At 41.7% G+C, this 20,864-nt stretch overlaps 1 protein-coding gene across 1 annotated transcript; it reads left to right on the plus strand.

Moving 5' to 3' along the window:
- Positions 1-1,438: 1,438 nt before the first annotated feature.
- Positions 1,439-20,480, plus strand: mkln1 (muskelin 1, intracellular mediator containing kelch motifs). The gene is made up of 18 exons (XM_054624744.1): positions 1,439-1,525; positions 2,582-2,651; positions 5,192-5,334; positions 6,592-6,680; positions 7,454-7,563; positions 8,662-8,854; positions 9,011-9,127; positions 9,301-9,366; positions 11,527-11,639; positions 11,736-11,948; positions 12,352-12,573; positions 12,701-12,830; positions 15,299-15,446; positions 16,133-16,247; positions 16,887-17,026; positions 17,848-17,950; positions 18,195-18,249; positions 19,176-20,480. The coding sequence occupies exons 1-18, from the start codon at positions 1,446-1,448 to the stop codon at positions 19,295-19,297; spliced, it is 2,229 nt and encodes a 742-aa protein (XP_054480719.1). The 5' UTR covers positions 1,439-1,445; the 3' UTR covers positions 19,298-20,480.
- Positions 20,481-20,864: the final 384 nt, after the last annotated feature.

The following is a 20,864-nucleotide window of genomic DNA, read 5'->3' on the forward strand; positions in this document are numbered from 1 at the left end:
TATTTAACAAGAAATCTCTGGCTATGTGAAAATCTACAAATGTAGGTATTTACATTGACTAGATAAACATCCAGTTTGTTATAAGACGTAGAGCACAATCACTTTTTCAAGCATTGTCCTTTCAAACTCAAGAACTCCCAGACATACTGTATATGTCTATTTTTCAGATAACTGTCTCTCAAGGTTATTGCTGTGGACATTTCTTCAATATGTTCTCCTTTCAGTAATAAATTGTCCAGCTTGGTTGCTAGATAACTCACAAAACTAGTACTGCGGGGCCCTTAAAAAACTCAGGTTTGCTGTGTGGCAATTTAGTGTACCAATTCAACCTAATAGTCCTATCAACTGACATGAAAAGGGCCTGAAAGTGGCACTGGTTTAATCCTGAATCTGATACTCTCTCTTAAAGATGAAATTATCCCTCATTTATTTGCTTTATATGTGTTGTCTTATGAGACTCTGTGTCCCATGTCCTAGAAGTACTTGACAATGTAGTATAAGGGTGTCCTGAATTATGTTTCTACTTATATTCATATTCTCTCTTCTTTTATTGTTTCTGCAAGCTTTGCAAAGGGTAAATAATGCATAACTTTATCATTTTAATCTTATATTCTGTTTTAAGGGTGAATTTGTAACATTTGTCCACGGACTACAGATGAAAAACTCTGGCACATTTACAAGAATGTTTTACTAATCTAAACTGTTCCTACCAAATAAACCCCAAAAAAGAGTGGTCATGTGTCAAAATTAGAAAATGTTACCTTCTCCAGGTATTTCTATCTTACAAGAGAACCAGCAGCTCATTCTTGCCTCCAAGCAGGTGAATCTGGCCATGTCACAGTGAGGTAGGTTGAGGGTCCTATATATATATATATCTGGACATAACGTTTTAGTTTTTCAAATGTGAATTCAATATACTTTATTAAAGCTGTAAGCACCACAAAATTCCAAAATGACACTTCGATTTATTGGAGTAAATCGTAAGTAGTTTATTTATTAAGATAAGATAAGATAAGATAAGATAATCCTTTATTAGTCCCGCAGCGGGGAAATTTGCAGGCTTACAGCAGCATAGAGTTAAAGTGCACACAAGAGACATAGTAAAGAAAGACAAGATAAAAAAAAAAATAAAAATGAAAATAAAATAAAAAAAAATAGAAATAAAAAACAAGTATTATAAATAAGCAATAAAAACAGTAGAAAAACACAATAACTGAAATATAATATTACTCTTATTATTATAGTTTGGGAACTGACCTCCTCTGAAACTACAGTTTATAATATCAAACATATATGCTGAACATCTGATGTTATATTATCATGTCTTAGCTGTACTATGCTGCCTGCTCTGTTCTTCCCTGTACTAACAGGGTGTACTGTCTCTTTAAGGGCTGTCACTGCGCGCTCCCGCTAGCCTCCCGCTGCTTGTTATTTTCTGCAACAAGATGGCTGTCGTTCCTGAGAGCAGAGTCCTCACTTTCAGCGTTTTTAAATGGAGCTCATACTCCTCTACGTATTTACCCGAGTGAGTGTTGCACACGTTAGGGGGCCCGGTATATGCACTAGGTTCGTGGACACAAGAGGTCTTGTTTATCGCCTCATAGCCCCAGTGTTTGTCCCAGCCGGCCCGACTGGCCTAGCTAGCATGCGTTAGCTTTGTCAGCGGTTAGGGGCGTTTGGTGTTGATACGGTGTCGCCCTGTCGTGATGGACCGTGTGTCCTAGAAGGTGGAGGGGTTGTGTGTCCTAGCAGACGACCATAAGATGTGTCTTTGGAGCGTGTAGTTAATCGCCACTTTCATTTAGATGATTCAACAGATAACAGTTAGTCTCTTCTGCACCGCCCCCCGTTAAAGCCACACTTTGTTTACCCCAGTAATGTCTTCTCTTCTCTTGAGAAGCGCTTGTTTTGGATCTTCAGCCTTCATTACTTTGTACTGCCTCTAGTTCAGCAAATTCGTGGCAACCCAAGGCGAATGACCCGTTAAAACACCACCGCATTGTCATGGTTGGTTTCAGCAGAGTGCGGTCCGGCACCCCGCTTTGTGAAAAACGAGCGTCCCCGTTAGCCACCTTCACTTCAGAGCTAAAGAAACTAGCTGCTGTAGCACAAGGAGCTAATGAGCTTGTCTGCCTGATACTCGGGATTCTTGTTCATGGGTGTCAGACACAAAAACACGTTACAATTTACAAGGGAAGTCACGCATAGTTTCAGAGCCTGTTGCTGGTCCGCACATACACAGGTTAGCCTTAGCTGTTGTCAGTGTTAGCTTGCTAACAACAACTGTCTGCTAAGCTAATTCTAACTTCACTGTACTTATTAAATGGACTCATTTGAATTGCTAGCACAGTCTAGCTGGCCTGCATAGGTATCGTTTGTTTTGCTATTTGGATCCATTACTGTTCTACCTAGGTCATACACACTCAAACATACACACCCATGTTTATTCTGCCCTATAGTGAATTGTGATTCCTGTATCATAACTTACATAGAACAATGTCTGCTGTGTCTCCAGTATTTTGTCCATGTTATGTCCCACAGGGATTAATGACCTCTACCTTTCTTTGTGGGTGTTTCTTAGGAATATCTTGGTGGACAAACCTAATGATCAGTCTTCCAGATGGTCTTCTGAAAGCAACTACCCTCCACAGGTAGGCCTACTGCTGTTTCCACAGACTGTCCCTTCCCTTGACTTCACGGCTCCAGATAGAGCGTGACAGGAGAATTTTTCACAGTGCATTAAGAACAAACTGATTTTAAGGGAGGCTTGTGGTAGGTTTGTTTATACCGTAGGTGTATGATACATTATCACCATTACTGCCTGTTCCCACATCCTTATCGTTTCTTTACAAGCTCTTTTAGCCTCTCAGGTCATTAACCTGTTTTCATTTGATTGAAAAAAAACCGGCGCTAGTTGACCTCAGACATTTGAGGAATTGTGCTTGGGTTTACTGAGTTGTTATGGGCTGCTAATTCAACTTGCATAGCAGCCATGCTGCAGCCCTGGTAAAGTTGTTTTATATGAGTAAAGAAAAGCATGTTACAATGTGGCGCTTATGTTGTTGATTTAAGACAAGCAGCAGCTTTGAAAGACATTTTTTAAAATTATATTAATGATTCAGATAATCAACACATGCCAATTTACTGTAGTAGGTTTATTTACTGGCACTTTTCTGGGTGAAAAGTCATTGTCAAATAATTAACAGCTCATTAACATGTCTAAGATTTTACATGAAATTGCCTAACAGGTAGCAAGGCTTTCTCTGCTCAGGGAGTGTGTTCCCACAGATCAGTACCTCCGCCGGTGCCATGCCATTAACCTGATACCCTAATGGTTAGAAAAATGTCCCATTGGACCGAAAGCCCACTTGTCCGAAAACAAACGCCGATTGTTCTGCAGCCCAATGCTTAACAAACACTATAAACAGAAGCACACAGCTTGTTATTAAGCAGAATGATATCACCGGACCTTAGAGGTGGTGATATTTTTTTCGTTGTCGTCTGCTAGGACATACAATCCTTCCACCTTCTTACTTTAACTCTAACCAATCACTCTCCTCATGCCTAAATCTTACCAACCCTACCAACGAAGGCAACATGGACTAACCAGACTGTTTGTTGGGGTATTGTTAGCACGATATTTCCAAAAGATTTGACAGATTTTGAATAATTGACAAAGAGAGGATGCCCTAGTGCTGAGGGAACAAAGTGGATGAGGGAACAAAGTGGCTGAGGGTACATAGGTGTTGAGGGAACAAAGTGGCTGAGGGAACAAAGGGGCTGAGGGAACATATGAAACAGGGGCTGAGGGAACATAGGGGCAAGTTGTTTTTGATTGTAACTCACTGACTGCCTACAAGCAGAGATTGAGGTTAAATCTGAAAGACTGTGTTGTATGGCAAGAGGAAATGAAGCATTTCTAAACAATGGTTAACCACTCACCAGGTTGAGCATGCTAGTCTCAAAATCCTCACAGCATTTATGTGAGAACAATAGACATATCCCAAAAACAGATACGCATATGACTTTATTGGCTGAGTTTTTTGTCTAAATGATTCAGCATCTGATAATAACTCCTTTTGAGATGAGCAGAAATTCCAGCGGTTTGAAGACGACACTCAGAAATTACGTTTGTAATAATTTATGTGTTCCAGATTTTCTAGATTAATGCAATCAAAGCACCATAACTTGCTCTCAACCATTATTGATTTGTACTGACACACTTAAAAAATATTGCATATTGCTTTGGGCTTCAGAAAACCGTGTCACATTAAACAAGACAGTGAACTTTACTCAGAGAGGGGAGATGGGTGAAATTCACACTGTCCAAAGGGGAACTATGCTGAGGCCTGGCTTCTACTCTCTGTAGAAAAAGGTCTTTTAGTTTTGCATGTTAAGATGATGATTTATGTGTATGTGTGGTGAATATTAAGTGTTTGCTTCTGCCCACTCCTTTTCAAACATACATTTACTTATTTTGTTAATTTGGTATTAGCAGTATATATTTCCTTTCCTTTTTCTTGTTTTTTTTCTTGTTTCGTTTTCTTTATTATATATTCAAAATAAATGTATCTAATGCAATGAAACCAAAGTGTGTGCCAAATTCCAGACAAGGGTCTGTAAATTATGTGTTGGAACACATGAGTCATGGCGGGAGTTTGACAGGAGGATCAGGATGTACTGACGCATGTTGACCCAAGACAGACTGGGGACAAAAAACCAGATCAATGCCTGACAGGAGAGTCAAAAGTATTTTCTTTTCCATTGATTATGAAGGTTGACAGTGAAGTCCATGTGGAAGGACTCCTGAATGACATCAGTGTTTATCAAAGTTTCATCCCAGTCAGATTGATATTGATAAAGAGGACATGTATTGATGTAATATCTATGTCGATATGAGTGAAAACATTGTTCCCTGGGGTTTGTTAAAGGTCTACGTATATTCCCTGGCTTGTTAGAGGACCGGTGACTCGTGGATGCGTCTCATAGACTGGCTGTAACGCCACTAAGCCGATGCAGTAGATCGACCGTGCTGCAGTCGTTTAGATAATGAGGAAATTCTGTTCACGGTGGCCAGCCCAACATAAGCACAGGCAACTTCCTGCAGTCCTCCACACACTGATGGCATCATAACTCTGCTCTTTGCCTTCAGTCTATATAATGTGTCCTGTCTTCTCTCTCTTTCCTTCAGTTTTTAATCTTGAAATTGGAAAGGCCGGCAATTGTTCAGAGCATCACCTTTGGGAAGTATGAGAAGACTCACGTCTGCAACCTCAAGAAGTTTAAAGTGTTTGGTGGGATGAGTGAAGAAAACATGACAGAGCTTTTGTCCAGGTGAGATGTATTTTATGTGATTATTGCAATTGCATTGTTAAGTTTTTTTTGGGGGGGGGTGATAGAAAGCCTTGCTTCTAAATTGTTCCAGTTTTTCTTTTAGTCAGTGCTTGCTACCTTTCCAAAACTGTTTATTCAGTCTACTGCTGGCAGACGTCAGCTTCTGCTGCTGCAGCTGACTGTCTGATATTGTGTGCTGTGGGTTTTTGCCTGGCAGTCCTTTCTTGCAAAAACCTCTGAAGTTAAATGATGTTTACAGTTTTATTTCAACAACTCAGACGAATAGGCTATGACCTCTGTAACCCTGCTGGCTTTATGATGTACGTGTGCATCTTTACTTCCTAACCACAAACAGTGCTTATAAACCATTTAACTCCTGCTAATGAATTTAGCTGTCATTTATATCTAATTTAAACACAAACAAATTGTTGTGATTGTAAAAGCTTTGTCAACATTCACAAATTATCCAGAGGCACTTACACCATTTAAAGACACCATTTGATGTGCATGACGTCAAGTGTTCTATTTTGTTTTTACACCTCACGGGCGTTATAAAAATGTAATATGTGTGTTCTGGGATGTGTAAAGCTGGTGGTGGGAGGACAATATGAAACCATGAAGGCTGGGTTAGTAGTACCGGCAAGAACTTCAATCTACTTTCACCACTGAATTAAGTACTTCATTATACCCAATGTTTTCCCTCTCAGTTGCATTCCTTCAGTCATGGTGGGCCATTGGCGACACAGCGATACCTAGTGCATATTATCAACTGTGTTTATCACTTAATGCCAGGTGATCAATACTTGCTATTGGGATACCCTGACTTAAGGTATCATAATCTGGAGGTAAAAGTTGGGTCAGTACATCACTAGAAATGTCAGGGGAATTGGGCAGAGTTGGTTGACTTTGAATTAAATTCTCGTGATAATAAGATAAAAAAATTCTGGAAAGTAGAATAAACATTTCTTATGCTTTTGTATTGGCATATTTGAATTAAGTTGACCAAGTTATGTTTTTGCTTTTTTTTTTTGGAACAAATTCTGCTTTTGCATTTATCTGCCAGCTCTGGTGATGCCTGATAACTGTAAAATGCCACCATTTCACACATCTATTGTCTGAGTTTGGTTATTTGTCAGACTTGGATGACTATCCAAACTGTACTGTCAATGGATGCAGTTGGCATCTCAACCACTAATGTCATTTGTGAAACAGCTGCGTCATCTCCGCTCTTTTTTTCTTTCTGTCTCTCTCTTCCAGTGGCCTTAAGAATGACTACAACAAGGAAACGTTCACCTTAAAGCACAAGATCGATGAGCAGATGTTTCCCTGCAGATTTGTCAAAATAGGTGAGAGCTGCTGTGGTTTCCAGAACCCCCCGTCAACAGCCAGCAACAAATATTATAAATAGTAAATGTGTCCTGATTAAGATGGCACTACATCAGTATGAAACTCAGCAATATAACTCAACACGTCAACAATAAGTAGGTCTGTGTGAACAGCGGCGACACGAGAAAATCAGTTTCCGCTACTGTCTTACCTTCAGAGGTGCTTTCTCCTCGTAAGTATAATTATGCAATCTACAATCAATGTTTCCCTGAATTGTCTTCCAGCTTTGAGGTGGTCAAAATATGAAAATATGTTTGCCTGTATGGCGTTCTAGGTACGAGACCGAGCCGAATGAAAATACCCCCTAAGCTGCACGTTGTTGTAGTCCTGCTTGTTGGATGTGTAGTGCTGTCCATGGTGCTGATCATGCAACCGTTACAATGTCTCTGTTAGTGCAAAATCTTTGTTTTTTGCACTAATAACTGAACTGACCCGGACTGATTGTGTATGAATAATAAAATTGAATAGTGGGGTTTAGCATACGTTGCCATCGGGTTCACAATTAAGTCACATCGACTGAACTGAATTTTAAGTGCCGTCGTTAAAATATACAGTAATTGTGGCCCAATATTGTTCAGGTGCCGGCGGTGCAAATATCTTGCATTATAATTTTAAATATATATTTTCAAACATTTGTTTTGGCTCATGTCTGGTGAGGCCCCTGGTCCTACTTTATGTCTGTCTTTTGACACCATTTTCCCCTCTCTCCTTCTTCTCTCGCTCCCTGTCTCAGTGCCTCTGATGTCTTGGGGTCCAAGTTTTAATTTCAGCATCTGGTACATTGAGCTGCACGGTATCGAAGATCCCGATGTGGTGCAGCCCTGCCTTAACTGGTACAGCAAGGTGAGTACCCGGTGAAAGAGAGAGACGTGGGCATGGACTGAAAGATTAGATAACAGATCCAGCAGGCCGGAGGTGTCCCTTTTACACAGATGTCCTTGAGCAAGACACATCTGCAGTTTCCATCATCAAACCTGTGGGAGAACATTGAATTTGCTAACTTTTTGTAAATTGATATCTTAGCTTAATAACAACCAAACCAGGGATTGTAAAAGAAAGCCACAAAGACTCAGCAGAAACACATTACTAGAAGATTTTATTAACGTGTCGTCTCATGATCCCAATTTCAGTTCCTTTTTTAAATGCAGCTGATCAAGATGAACTTAATATGAACTTCTTCATGAGATTTATTTAGACCAGAATCAATGCATCATTACAAATTGCAGTTTTACAGACACCTGCAGTTTGTTGTTGTCCAACACTTTCCAAGCATTAGGTTACTTAAGGCAAGATAAATGCAAACACAGATCTTCCTTTTTCTGTAGTGGGATTGTATTTCAGGCCCACACCTAACAAACAGCCTCATGGCTTTAATAGAAGAGGCTTTATTGGGTTATGCTGATGCAAGTACAATACACTTTTGTTTAGCAATACTAATAATATGTTTGTTCTAACTGGATATTTGACAGAAATGAAGGTTGTTCTTTTTAATTTAGCAAAATAAGAAACTTCTAAAAGTTGCTTGATTCCGAATTCAGTTGCATATCTATTTAAAGATATAATGGAGTAGACTGTATTTAAGCAGTGGAAATTGTCACTGTGCCATCAACCATTGTTTTGTTTGGACTACAAAGACTAAGCCGTCGCCATCTTGGTTTTTGTCCGTCGCCAAATCGGAGCTTCTTTGTGCTTCATTTATGTAGCCGATCCTGCCGCATTTGCATGTTGGTGAATGTTGGTCCCAGTGTGTGCCCCACTCGCTAGCCAATCGCTGCCTCTCTTCATTTCTCTTATACGGCGACTTAACGCTGATAACTCTGCCCCGACCCAAGCCGTTGCTCCAGACACATGAGGCTAAAAGCTGAGGGATTTCTGACTCTTGTTCTGTCGCTGTTCTATATATCTGCCTATATCTCTTTCCTCTCCATTGTTCCCCCGCAGTACAGAGAACAGGAAGCCATCCGCCTTTGCCTCAAGCACTTCCGACAGCATAACTACACAGAAGCCTTTGAGTCGCTGCAGAAGAAGACCCGGATAGCGCTGGAGCACCCGATGCTCACCCACCTGCACGACCGGCTGGTGCTGCAAGGAGACTTCGACGCCTGTGAGGAGCTCATAGACAAAGCTGTGAGAGGTATCCTGCTTTGCTGCTGGATCTAGAGTAAAGGCGACTTCAGTCTTTATTTAGAATTTTCAGTGGTACCTTAATCTTTTCTTTGATTCAAGCCTGGCTTCTTCTTGCATTAATGGTGATCTTTGCCATAATCGATTCCCCTTCTCTCCTCGCTAGACGGTTTGTTTAACCAGTATATCAGCCAGCAGGAGTACAAGCCCCGGTGGAGTCAGATCATCCCCAAATGCAACAAAGGTACAAGCGCCCAAGAAATCAACCGAGACGACATGAACAGTGAGACCATCTCCTCAACTGGGAACTATTCCCCGATTTGTCGTTCAAACATTCGATACATTGTGAAAGCTTTGTGGCCTCGTAGCTAAAGCCATGTTTCCCTCCCACCCCCTGCTCCACATCATCTTCCACCCCCATCCTTTGTCTCCTCCCCCTCCCTCTCCTCTTCGCAGGTGACGGCGATGACAATAGGCCGGGGATGAGGGGGGGACATCAAATGGTGATCGACGTTCAGACCGGTGAGACCCACGCAGCCAGTGTTATGACTCGACTGTTTAGCCGACGCTATGACTCATATCCTCCTACTCAGGCTACATACCGCTTAATAATATTAACCCTCCATCTTCTTCCCCTCCACCTCCAGCCCTTTCTCTTCTCAAAAAGAAAATGATGCCCTGAGGGCATTTCTCTTTGCAAAGAGCACATAAAACCCTACATGTTTTGACAGAGACACACAGCTATTGTTTTTCTGTATCTATCGATGTTGTCGGTGGCAAACTTCCCCGCCGGCCATATAAAAAAACAAAAGCCAGCATTGTGCGCGTGTGTGTGTGTATGTATGTGTGTGTGTGAGAGAGTGAAGCGATGTCTGCAGCTAGTGTCGGAGCTGAGAGAAGGCATTGCATCCCTCTGGCCTGTGTCTCTGGCCGCACACACTGTCCTCTGTGTTTTGGGAGCTGTAGTTGATAGTAGAAGTTTATGCAGGACATCCTTAATGATTTCCTTGTGACCACTTTTTTTTCCTCCTCATTCCCTTTGTCTCAATTGGCAGAAATGATTTTATTGTTCATTTTGATTGATTTATCTGCCACCAGTCCTGCCCTGATCCTTGATCCCTGAGCAATCTCCGAACCTATTGGCTAAACGTCTGACGAGGATTTATCCTCTGAGTGCAACGGCCGATGTTTTGGGGGTTCTGTGTATCCGGGCCAAGACTTCCTATTCCATTCGCTGGTAATCTTTTGCAGTCAGATTACAGTCCGTTTTTTGTATCAATGCAGATGCATTTTAAAAAGCGAATAACAAGCTAAATCATCGTCAGACAAAAGCACATGGGTTCCTAGATTGCATTTCAGCCAATGCGTTCCGCCTCTTTTGCTCTCCACATAGACTGTTTACATCTATTCAACTATTCTATTCAACTGCCTGCTCGAACATGATTGGTCAATACTACTCGGACTACAAACAGAAACCAGATCACTTCCAATAACAAAATCTTGACTCATTGCCTTAAGGTTTAGCATTCATATGCATTACCTGTTTGTAGAGCTGTGATCCTGGGATTTATTTTCTATTTTGATTGTCATGGAGCTAGATAAAGAACCTGTGGATGTATTAACACAGCACATAGCCTTTGTGGTTTAAAAAAAAAGAGTTGTGTCACCTTTACTCATGATCCAATCTCAAGCCTCAGTAATCATTTCCTTATATTGAGTTAATAATTATAGATCATGATCTCATGCTGAAATGTTGCATCATTCACAGTTGGACCATACATAAAGCTTCTGGTCTTTTTTAGTGTAAGCCACACATATATGGTCACATGATCCAGGTCCTTTTTCCAAACACTACAGCACACATTTATTTAAAAACTTATATCTTAAAGTGCAATATTTTTTTTATTTTTTTATATAAAATCTATCATCGTGATCAGTAACTCGTATAATTCATTTTGGCTTTCACAACTCATTTTCTCCCTGACTCATTTTTTAGAGTTATAGCAGCAATGGCGCAGCTTTTTTCCTCCTACACAAGTTTCTGATACCATCACAACTTCACACACAGACACACACTCCCATGTGCCTGAGCCGCAGTGGACAGTATTTGACCCATGGATGTTTTCACAGCAGTGACTAGCTAGCTCATTAACTGGAGACACAGCACATGTTTGTTGTAAGCAGGGAGTATATCACAGTACATCAAATGTCTCCATGAACACTTCCTCTGCTGCAGCCTTGAGTTTGAGCAGATCCCAAATGTGTTTTTAAAATACCTTTTTATAGCGGTCAGCAATGTTTTCTTTTTTTAACATTTTAACTTTAAATTGTACAACTTGTTCTTTAGTCAATGTGTTTAAATAAGCAGCTGTATTGTGTATGCGAAGATCTTTAATAAAATGTTTCTGTCTTGCCCAGATAATTGCATAAAAATGCAATTAACTGATTTGTCGGTACAAACTGACTCCATGTAAACCCAGCTGACCTTTGGGAGCTTTTTAAATACATCATGAAAGCGTAATCTTAATCTGATTATTCATAGTTACTGTGTGTGACAGTTTCCACTGAGTGGAGGGGATGGTTGTGTGATGGGGTTCATCTGGCTGCAGGCAGTGCTTTGCAAAGCAGGATGCAAATCCCGAGAGGAGCTTTAATGTTTGTCCGCTTCTTTGTTCCCCGCAGAGACAGTTTACCTGTTTGGAGGCTGGGACGGCACGCAGGACCTGGCTGACTTCTGGGCTTACAGTGTTCAGGAGAACCAGTGGTCCTGCATCTCCAGAGACACAGAGAAAGAGGTGAGTCAGAAAACATTTAGGAAAAACAAATCAAATCACAGATGGTTATTGAGAAGAGACACTATGAGCTGTGTCTGTCCCCTGTGTAACAATCAGAGCGGTCCCAGCGCTCGCTCGTGCCACAAGATGTGCATCGACTCCCAGCGGCGACAGATCTACACACTGGGGCGGTACCTGGACTCCAGCGTCAGGAACAGCAAGTCCCTGAAGAGTGACTTCTACCGCTACGACATCGACGCCAACACCTGGACGCTACTCAGCGAGGACACGTCTGCTGACGGAGGGCCAAAGTTGGTGTTTGACCACCAGGTAGCTAGAAATCAGTCTCTGCTTGCACCTCGCTGACCTCTTGTATTTCATTTAGACATCCAGTTACATTCAAAGCTTCCATTAGTGTTTAGCTAATGAATCCACTCATTAAGTCAACCCTCAATGATCTACATAGGGTGGACACAATATCAGAAACACCTCTTGGAATACAGCAATTGTTGGTTAATATTGTAGTGACAGAGAGAGAGCCATACCCAGCATGCAGTTCAGCGGTGTAACACTTAATATTATAGTAACTGACAGAGAACGAGCTTTGCCCATGTACAGCTCCACTCCCAGTGGAATGTTGTATTTTTTTCTTCAATTAAAGTCGATGCTAAACTCTCTCTGAACCCTCACACTTCCTGTTTCCGCCGTTTTCTGTCTCCCTGCTCCCACACAGATGTGCATGGACTCAGAGAAGCACATGATCTACACGTTTGGCGGTCGTATCCTGACGTGTAACGGCAGCGTGGAGGACAGTCGGACATCAGAGCCGCAGTTTAGCGGCCTGTACGCCTACCACTGCCAGGCTGGAACATGGAGCCTCCTGCGGGAGGACTCGTGCAACGCCGGGCCGGAGGACGTCCAGTCCCGCATCGGGCACTGCATGCTCTTCCACACCGTGAGTCCACAGAACACATTTTGGGTTCATTTCTATCGCTGTTAGGAAAATCCTGCCTGATCAAACTGAATATGACACAGTTAGCGTGGATTGTAAATCTCAGATTTGTCTCTTCTGTTTCCTGCAGAGAAACCGCTGCCTGTACGTGTTTGGAGGTCAGAGGTCAAAGACGTACCTCAATGATTTCTTCAGCTACGATGTGGACGGAGACCACGTAGAGATCATATCTGATGGCACCAAGAAAGACTCAGGCATGGGTAAGCACACCATTTATATTTATAAAGTCACACTTCTATAAAGAAAGGTTTAGGGTTCTGTCAATCTGAAGTTGTTCTTTTATTAAAAAAGACTGGGTCAAAACCACTTCCTCTATCATTTACTGTTCACACGCTCGCACTGGTATGAGCTAGTCTGCACTTGTTGACGCCCAGCAACACTTCACGCCACTGTTCTGTTTCCTTCTCAACGCCCGTAACAAAAACCCACACTTTTTTTCCCACTCACTCCCTGTTTGATTCTTACCAAACAGTGCTTCTTTTGCAACTTATCAGAACAGTGTAACACGATGGGAGAAAAATTCCAGAGCAGCAAAAGTGTTTTATGTTCATACTGCACAGATGCAATCAGAGGGAGCCGTCCATTGCCTCAAATGTGTCAGAATATGCTTCAGCAGTCACTTGCTCTCAGATCGGGCTACAGGATGTGAACCTTTTCTGCACTGATGGGTTCAGATACAGTCTGGTATAATATTAGTAGGATTATACTGCATGAACCAAAAAAAAACTCACACAGGGCTCCAGCCTGTGACCAATAAGTCTAAACTGTGACTATTCCTGAAGACACTGTGACTAAACTTGATCTAAGTATTAATTAGGAGCACCAGTGTTTCTTGAAAATAAATTAATTTTGAACACATTTGGATCAGTTAACTTTATATTAAGGGTTATCCCATAATACTATTTTATTATTTGGTGCTTTGTTTAAAAAACAACATTTGACTTCATGAAAACACATTTTCTTTGTGACTTTTCCTTTCCAATAAAACACCACAGTGTAAAACAAGTTAAAAAAATGGTTTCGTGTTAGTACTCCTAAAATGTTCACTTCGGAGTACCAGTGCTAAAAAGTTAGCGTGGAGGCCTGCCTGACACTGGTTTCCATGTAGTACTTTTTGTAGGAAAAAAAGATCTGAATGAAAACAACAGAAATACAGACTTTCAGTATTGACTGTCCTGCACGTTTACATAAAAGAGAAAACAGTTGTTTGGACTCTGTATATTGGACCTAATCACCAATTAAACATTTGTGTGACAGGATCTCTGGTCGAAAAGCTCCGGGCAGCAATCGGACACTTGGTGCCAGACAGACAGAAGTCTGTTTGTCTATCTGTCACTCTGAGATCTCAGCTCCACCTCAAACACAGCGTAAGCAGACCCTCTGTCTGCCGGAGTCAGGCAGAGAGAGAGAGAGAGAGAAAGAGGGAGAAATTGAACAATTCAAATGCGTACACGGATGAAACGGAGCAGGAAAGAACAGAATGTGTCCTGGCAGGAAAAGGAAGCACAAACTGTTCTCTCTTGCCCTCTCGGTCTCATAATCAGTCTCACATGTTGACGGGTGGCGTGGCTCAGCAGCAGCATTTCGCCCCCGGTCACACATGACACGCTGACCTGTAACCCAAGCTTGGAGCTTAACTCAGATTAAGTTAATTTAGTTGATATCACTTTAATGGATTAATGTTCTTGCTGTGTCTCCCCGCAGTGACATTTGAAGTCTAGTCTCTGTTCCTTTGATGGGAAAAAAACAGGCCTGACTCTGCTCAGTGTTTTCTTCAGGCTTTTGTTTTCTTCCTGTATTATAAAGAGTATAAAACTGGTCAGGGATCTGCCATCAAACAGCTCGTTCTCCATTTATGCACAGTCTTTAAATGTAAATCTGTTGAACCAAGCTGTGCCTCACTTTTTGAAATATTTGCTGGATATAAGAAGAGGCTAGAATAGATACAGTATTAGGTTTAAGATAAACAGATGTATGGCAGAGCCCAGCTGACTGGCCTCAGTTGGATTGTGTGTTATGTATAATCAACCTGACTGACTGACAAAGTTTGATTGTATAGAAACACAACAATACAGCCATATGGGAGAAAATAATAGCAGTGTGAGCAAAAACATACGAGGGCTGGGCTATGTGGCCAGAAGCTTCTATCCTGTATAGGTCATTTCATATCTTATATCGATATATATCACATATAGCACGTTTCGTGGTGATTCAATAAATTATGAAAAATTTGTTTTTTATCATTTAATTAAGACCTTAATTAAAAATAAATCAGACTTTCTGAGAAATTAGATTTTTGAGTATGTGTTTTGTTATAACCAATATATCACGATATATGATTTCATCACCATTGACAGACAATAAATTATCAAATTGAATTATCGTCCAGCCCTCATACATACGCTGTTAACATTTGATTGAGGCTCTCAGTTCTGGGAACACAGAATTGATCCCTGCACCCAGAGGTTTGAATTATAGAATAGAGTAGCTTTCTTCACTTCCTTAAACTTGCCCTTCCGTTTTGTGGAGAAGGAAGTTCTATTTCTAATGGCGTTTGTCAAACTCGTTATCACACTCATCTCTGCTGAATCAGCTGAACGAGGAAATATTTATATGTTTACGAGCTGAACCCCATGTGGATTTATGGTTGCCTTTGTCGCCGCCACAGTGCCGATGACGGGCTTCACCCAGAGAGCCACCATCGACCCGGAGCTCAACGAGATCCACGTGCTGTCGGGCCTCAGCAAAGACAAGGACAAGCGAGAGGAGAACGTACGCAACTCCTTCTGGATCTACGACATCGCCCGCAACAACTGGTAGGAGAGGGAATGAAACACACACACACACACACACACACACACACACACACACACACACACACACACACACACACACACACTGTGCAGCAGAGAGGTTCCTGTGATCATCACCGCAGCCAGCACACTCGCAGGAAATACTTTCACACACATTAGCTCTTTGTAGCCGAGATCTTCACCGCAGCAGAGAGCATGCATGCAAACACAACACTGATCTAAATATTTCTACAAAAATAATCGCACATCGAAGCGTTCCCCAATCTCCTCGCACAATCCCTCAGCCCTCCGCCATGGAACAGCATGTTCCCAGTTCGTGTGTGTTTTTCTTTTGTCAGAATGTGTGTGTGTGTGTGTGTGTGTGCGCGCTGTATGTGCACGTCATGTTTGGATCAGTGGTGGTGAAAGAACAGGCTGTCAGGCTGCAGCCCTCACTGTTCCAGTACATTGATTTAAGTAGCTGTTCTTGTGCTCAATGTCTGGTGAAATAAGTCAATGAGACATGTGTGCTTGTTTCTCTCTACAAGGCCTGTGTGTGCGTGCATGTGTAACAAACTGTATTTGTCGAGCAGCTTTTCCTCGAGGGCTTCAGGAAGTGTTCAGGCTTTTTGTCACTAATGTAAAATTGCTTCCTCCTCTTTATTTACGTGTGTCTGTGCGTGCGTACGTGCGTGCGTGTTCCTGCTCAGGTCGTGTGTGTACAAGAACGACCAGGCAGTGAAAGAAAACCCAAGCAAGGCCCTGCAGGAGGAGGAGCCGTGTCCGCGCTTTGCACACCAGCTGGTCTACGATGAGATGCACAAGGTAACGCACACAGATGAGACCCACATTCACTCTTCTTTGGTACACTTTGATACAATGTAACGAGCACCTCCACAATAGTAACACTCCAGAGCACATTTTAAAGGCGAGCTGCAGCTCAGCTTTTGTATTCATGATGCATCAAGTTAACATGTCTCCTGGTGAGCTGCTGCTTCACACACACCTGGATCGACTTCTGTTGCATCAACACTTAACCCTCTGAACAGCAAAACCAGCCGGCGAGATTAAAAAGTATATAGTCTTTAAACAATCGCCAATAATTCACTGTTTACCGCAGCCAGAAGCTGTAAAAAACGTCATTATTGTCAGATGTATCATCTGTCCGACGGTCCTTGAACACATTATGTGTGACAAACGCATCCGTCAGTAAAAGCAGCCAAAAACAAAGCTTAAAAAAGATCATGTTGAAGATCACTATGAAGCCATGATTGACTTGGCTGAGAATATCAGTCAAATGATAACTTCACCTAGCGGCCTATACCCGGCCTGTGTTATACCCGGTCTGTGTTATACCCGGTCTGTGTTATACCCGGTCTGTGTTATACCCGGCCTGTGTTATACCCGGCCTGTGTTATACCCGGCGTGTGTTATACCCGGTGTGTATTTCCTGCGTTTGTCCAGGTGCATTACTTGTTTGGTGGAAACCCTGGGAAGTCTTGTTCTCCCAAGATGCGCCTGGACGACTTCTGGTCCCTCAAACTGTGTCGGCCCTCCAAGGAGTACCTGCTGCGCCACTGCAGATACCTCATCAGGAAATACAGGTCAGCTCCTCTCACCACCACCTCATCACATGTGCTGTCTTTAATTGTTATATATTCTGTTATGAGAGTCAGTACTGATGTTATGAATCACATGGGGTATTTCCCAGCACTGACCAGTGCACATAAAATGATTAGTTACCGTCCTCCTGTCCTTTTACCCTTTTATAAGGGAATCTCCCGTTAAGATTGTAAAATGTGAATAGCTCAATTTATATAGCATGTGGAGACTCTACTTTTTGTCTCAAACAACTGTTGACACTTGGAAAAGTTTTTCATTATGTAAGGTACCTTTATAAAACAAAACTTAACTATCATAGCCTTTGCACTCTGTCCATAAAAAGAGCAATGTCAAAAAAAAAAAAAAAAAAGTTCATAGTTCAAATAATAGTTGTTTTTTATGTTTTTACATTCAGAAATGTTTATGAAAAATATGTTTCATATGTCTACAGTAAAGATGTAAAAAAAGTTAGATTGAGGAAAATCATTTCTGGACCTCAATATAGTTTTTTTACATTCAATAGATCAACCGTTTGTTGCCTCAGCTGTTCACTCTTTTAGTTATTATTTGATTTGTTAACAAGAATACAAACTGTAGAGGAGTTTATTCTTTAAATGACATGAAAAATGTCAGTGAAAAGCATACGTCATGTCATGTAAGACCCTTTTGACTTGGTACTGTAAAGTCAAAGAGAGGCCACAGAAACCTGACTACTGAGCTGTGGGATTGTTTCTGCTTTACTGCCATCTAGTGTTTCCTGGCTGTGACTGCAGCCCCACTGAATCCATGTGGTGTTCACTGTCCCTGTGTTTTGATTGGCCAGGTTTGAGGAGAAAGCCCAGTCGGAGCCACTGAGCGCGCTCAAATACCTGCAGAACGACCTGTCACTGACTGTGGACCACACTGACCCAGATGAGACCAAAGAGGTACTGGAGTTATCTTTAGCGCGTCCGCTGTGTTCTTGGTCTTCAGTGTAGGTTGTTTTTTATTATGGGGTGGGGAAAAAAAGCTAATATTGTGAGTAAAGGTCCAAAAATAAACTAGAAAGAAAGAGTTTATAAATGTAGAGAGAACAGTTTTGCTCTCATCTGTGTGCTGAGGCTTACAGCTCCATCTGGAGAGGTTTGTTTGTTCACCACACAGTCTAATGGTCTACGTGTGGTTTTCCAGTTCCAGCTGCTGCCCTCGGCTCTCTTCAAGTCCAGCTCTGACTTCATCCCTCTGGGTAAGAACCTGCTCTCCATTCATACAAAATCGCGTGTGTGCGTACGTGCGTAACAAGAATCAGTTCAGTATTCAGTGTCTCTAAAATAACTAATAATTAGTTGATTTTAGTCTTTTTTTTATTTACTTTCAAAGCTTCTGCCGTAGTTTTAGAACAAAGCTTTCGAACGTCTTTCATCTTTCAGAAAAAAATATTTTCTGTTTATTATGAAACTGTGATTGACCAAAATGGATTGATAATTGAATATCAGCGTTACGAGTAAAGTACAGCACTAGTGCCCCTCTGTCAGATGGAGGATGCTTCAGGAGCAGAACGTCAAAAATAAAATGAAGAGAACAAACTAAATGTCTAGATTCATGCTCAACAGCAAATTGAATAAAGCCAAGTTATAAAGTGCATCTAAAAAAGTGCAAAGATTGCCATTTATATTTTGTATAGGCGATATCTCCAACCTAGTAAATTACCATTCTCAGTTAAAGCTAAAGGTTTCTCATGTTTTCCACATTTCCACCAGTCAGAACAATGATCAGTCCTCACTAGTGACACATTGGGGAGCCCATTCACATTAAAGCTATCAAGTTCCCTGTGTGCATTCGGTTTAAATCCAGAATCCGGATGTCTCGTCAGCTCTAGTCATGTGATAAGGGACCAATGACCCATGCTTCTCTGCTGCTTTACTACATTTTTCACTTTATCACTTTAGCATCTGTTGTCCAACTAGGTATTGATAACACGCACAAACTTAGGCGCTAATATGCAAAGTATGACCTCTGTACGACGGTGGGGAAGTTATGATTGGTGTATGCATGAACACAGTGTGACACAGGTCTCGCCCTCTCGCTCTAAACTTGATGAAAGCCCTCCATTTCTTCTGCAGCCTCGTACTCCTGCTGAAATGATTTTTTTACTGCATCTTCCCCTCTCAGGTTTCTCAGACGTGGACCAGACGTACGCTCAGCGGACGCAGCTCTTCGACACGCTCGTCAACTTCTTCCCAGACAGCATGACTCCACCCAAGGGCAACCTGGTCGACCTCATCACGCTCTAGCCCTGCCCCCCCACCTCTGACACCTTCCCCCACTTCCCCCTGGAACCGACTGAACACCGGCCCATCAGTGCACCCGATGGGGACGGAGGAGACAGAGACCAGTTATTTTTCTATTCCTGAACCCGTCTGGTGGGATTACAGTTACATCTGAAACTCCATCACACTGACTTACTGCTGCTGCCACGGTCTGCGTCGGCCGGTGGTGAGGGTCGGACACACACACACACACACACACACACACACACACACACACACACACACACACACACACACACACACACACACGTTAACGACACTGTGGTATTCGGATACGTGTGAAACTCAAAGACTGAGGTGTTTCTCTTTTTCCGAGATAACGCTTTGTTTTGTTTTTTTCTTGCTGAAGAAAGTTTCTGGAAGCCCCTCTAAACTCTGCCAAACATCGCTTGTGTTTTTCATCTACACTTGATTTTCTTTTTTTTTTTCCAGAAACGTATGCACGCATTTTTTCTCTCCTATATTTAGAATAACTGTTGGATTTGTGCTTCGTACCCACGCACAGTCCCCCACAAGCGTCCATCCACGTGTGTATAGCGAAACACGTGACGTTCGTTCTGGCCAATTGTTGCTAAAGTTTAGTTCAAAATTCCTCGTCTGTTCTTTTGGTAACATTTTCAGCAGCTCCCGCAAAATCTTAACGTACACTTTAATTTTGGTTTGCTTGATTCTCTGCAACACCCTATTCATGATCGCGACGGCCACGCAATGGCCAAAACTATTTAATAGTGTTGTAGTTTAATAGAGGAATGATTCTATGAGATAAAGCTTAATATATATCTAAATATATCTTTTTATATTGGTTTGGGTTGTAAAAGAGTTGTTTTCCCCTCAGTAGTTAATGGACTTAATTCTAAACTGTGTACAGAATATGTAAATATACATAGAGGTTTTTTTGTTTTTTTTTGATTGAACCAATTCCGTGCTGGATCATGTTCTTCCCTGTTCCTCTTTATCTAAAAGTCAGGATCCACATACAGTAACTTTCTGGCTCTACATTGAATTACTCATTATATTTATTGGGAAGAATTCAAAGCAGCTGGTGTGCTGTGTGAAGTAAGTGCTGCTGCCAGTATTCTAGTTTGACTATTAGAGTGGGGGAAAAGGGCATTTTGTGTCAAAGTGTGTTGACAGGATGTTCCTTCAGTGTGATGATTTTTTGTTTTTGTTTTTGTTTTTTTACAAAAATCCCACAAAGTCCGCCTCATTAGATCTGTGAAGGTACAGCAGAGTTAAAGGAATAGTTTTGATGTTTTGAAGTGTGGTTGTATGAGGTAATTATCCACAGTCAGTGTTTTTTCTACAGTAGATGGAGTCTGGAGAAACAAGCATGAGTTACAGCCGTTATCGGTGCTGTCTTCAAAGCCAAAAACATTTTTTAATTATACATGGCAGAACACAGGAGTTGTGCTGGTCTACTGCTGCCTAGATCGCTAACTTTGTTTGTGTTGTGTTTTTTTGGTGATTTAAAGTGCTCATTCAGATTTACCAAAATCACATAATCACACTAACTAACTAACTAAGTGATCGA

This window comes from Anoplopoma fimbria, chromosome 23 (assembly GCF_027596085.1).
Source record: "Anoplopoma fimbria isolate UVic2021 breed Golden Eagle Sablefish chromosome 23, Afim_UVic_2022, whole genome shotgun sequence".
Taxonomy (NCBI): Eukaryota; Metazoa; Chordata; class Actinopteri; order Perciformes; family Anoplopomatidae; genus Anoplopoma; species Anoplopoma fimbria.

What these genes read in the sequence shown, in the direction of transcription:
- mkln1 (XM_054624744.1), top strand. Translation starts at nt 1,446, where the DNA reads ATGGCTGTCGTTCCTGAGAGCAGAGTCCTCACTTTCAGCGTTTTTAAA. An exon ending in ATGACAGAGCTTTTGTCCAG is followed by an intron (nt 5,335 to 6,591) that starts GTGAGATGTATT and finishes TCTCTCTTCCAG; the next exon opens with TGGCCTTAAGAATGACTACA. An exon ending in CATAGACAAAGCTGTGAGAG is followed by an intron (nt 8,855 to 9,010) that starts GTATCCTGCTTT and finishes TCTCCTCGCTAG; the next exon opens with ACGGTTTGTTTAACCAGTAT.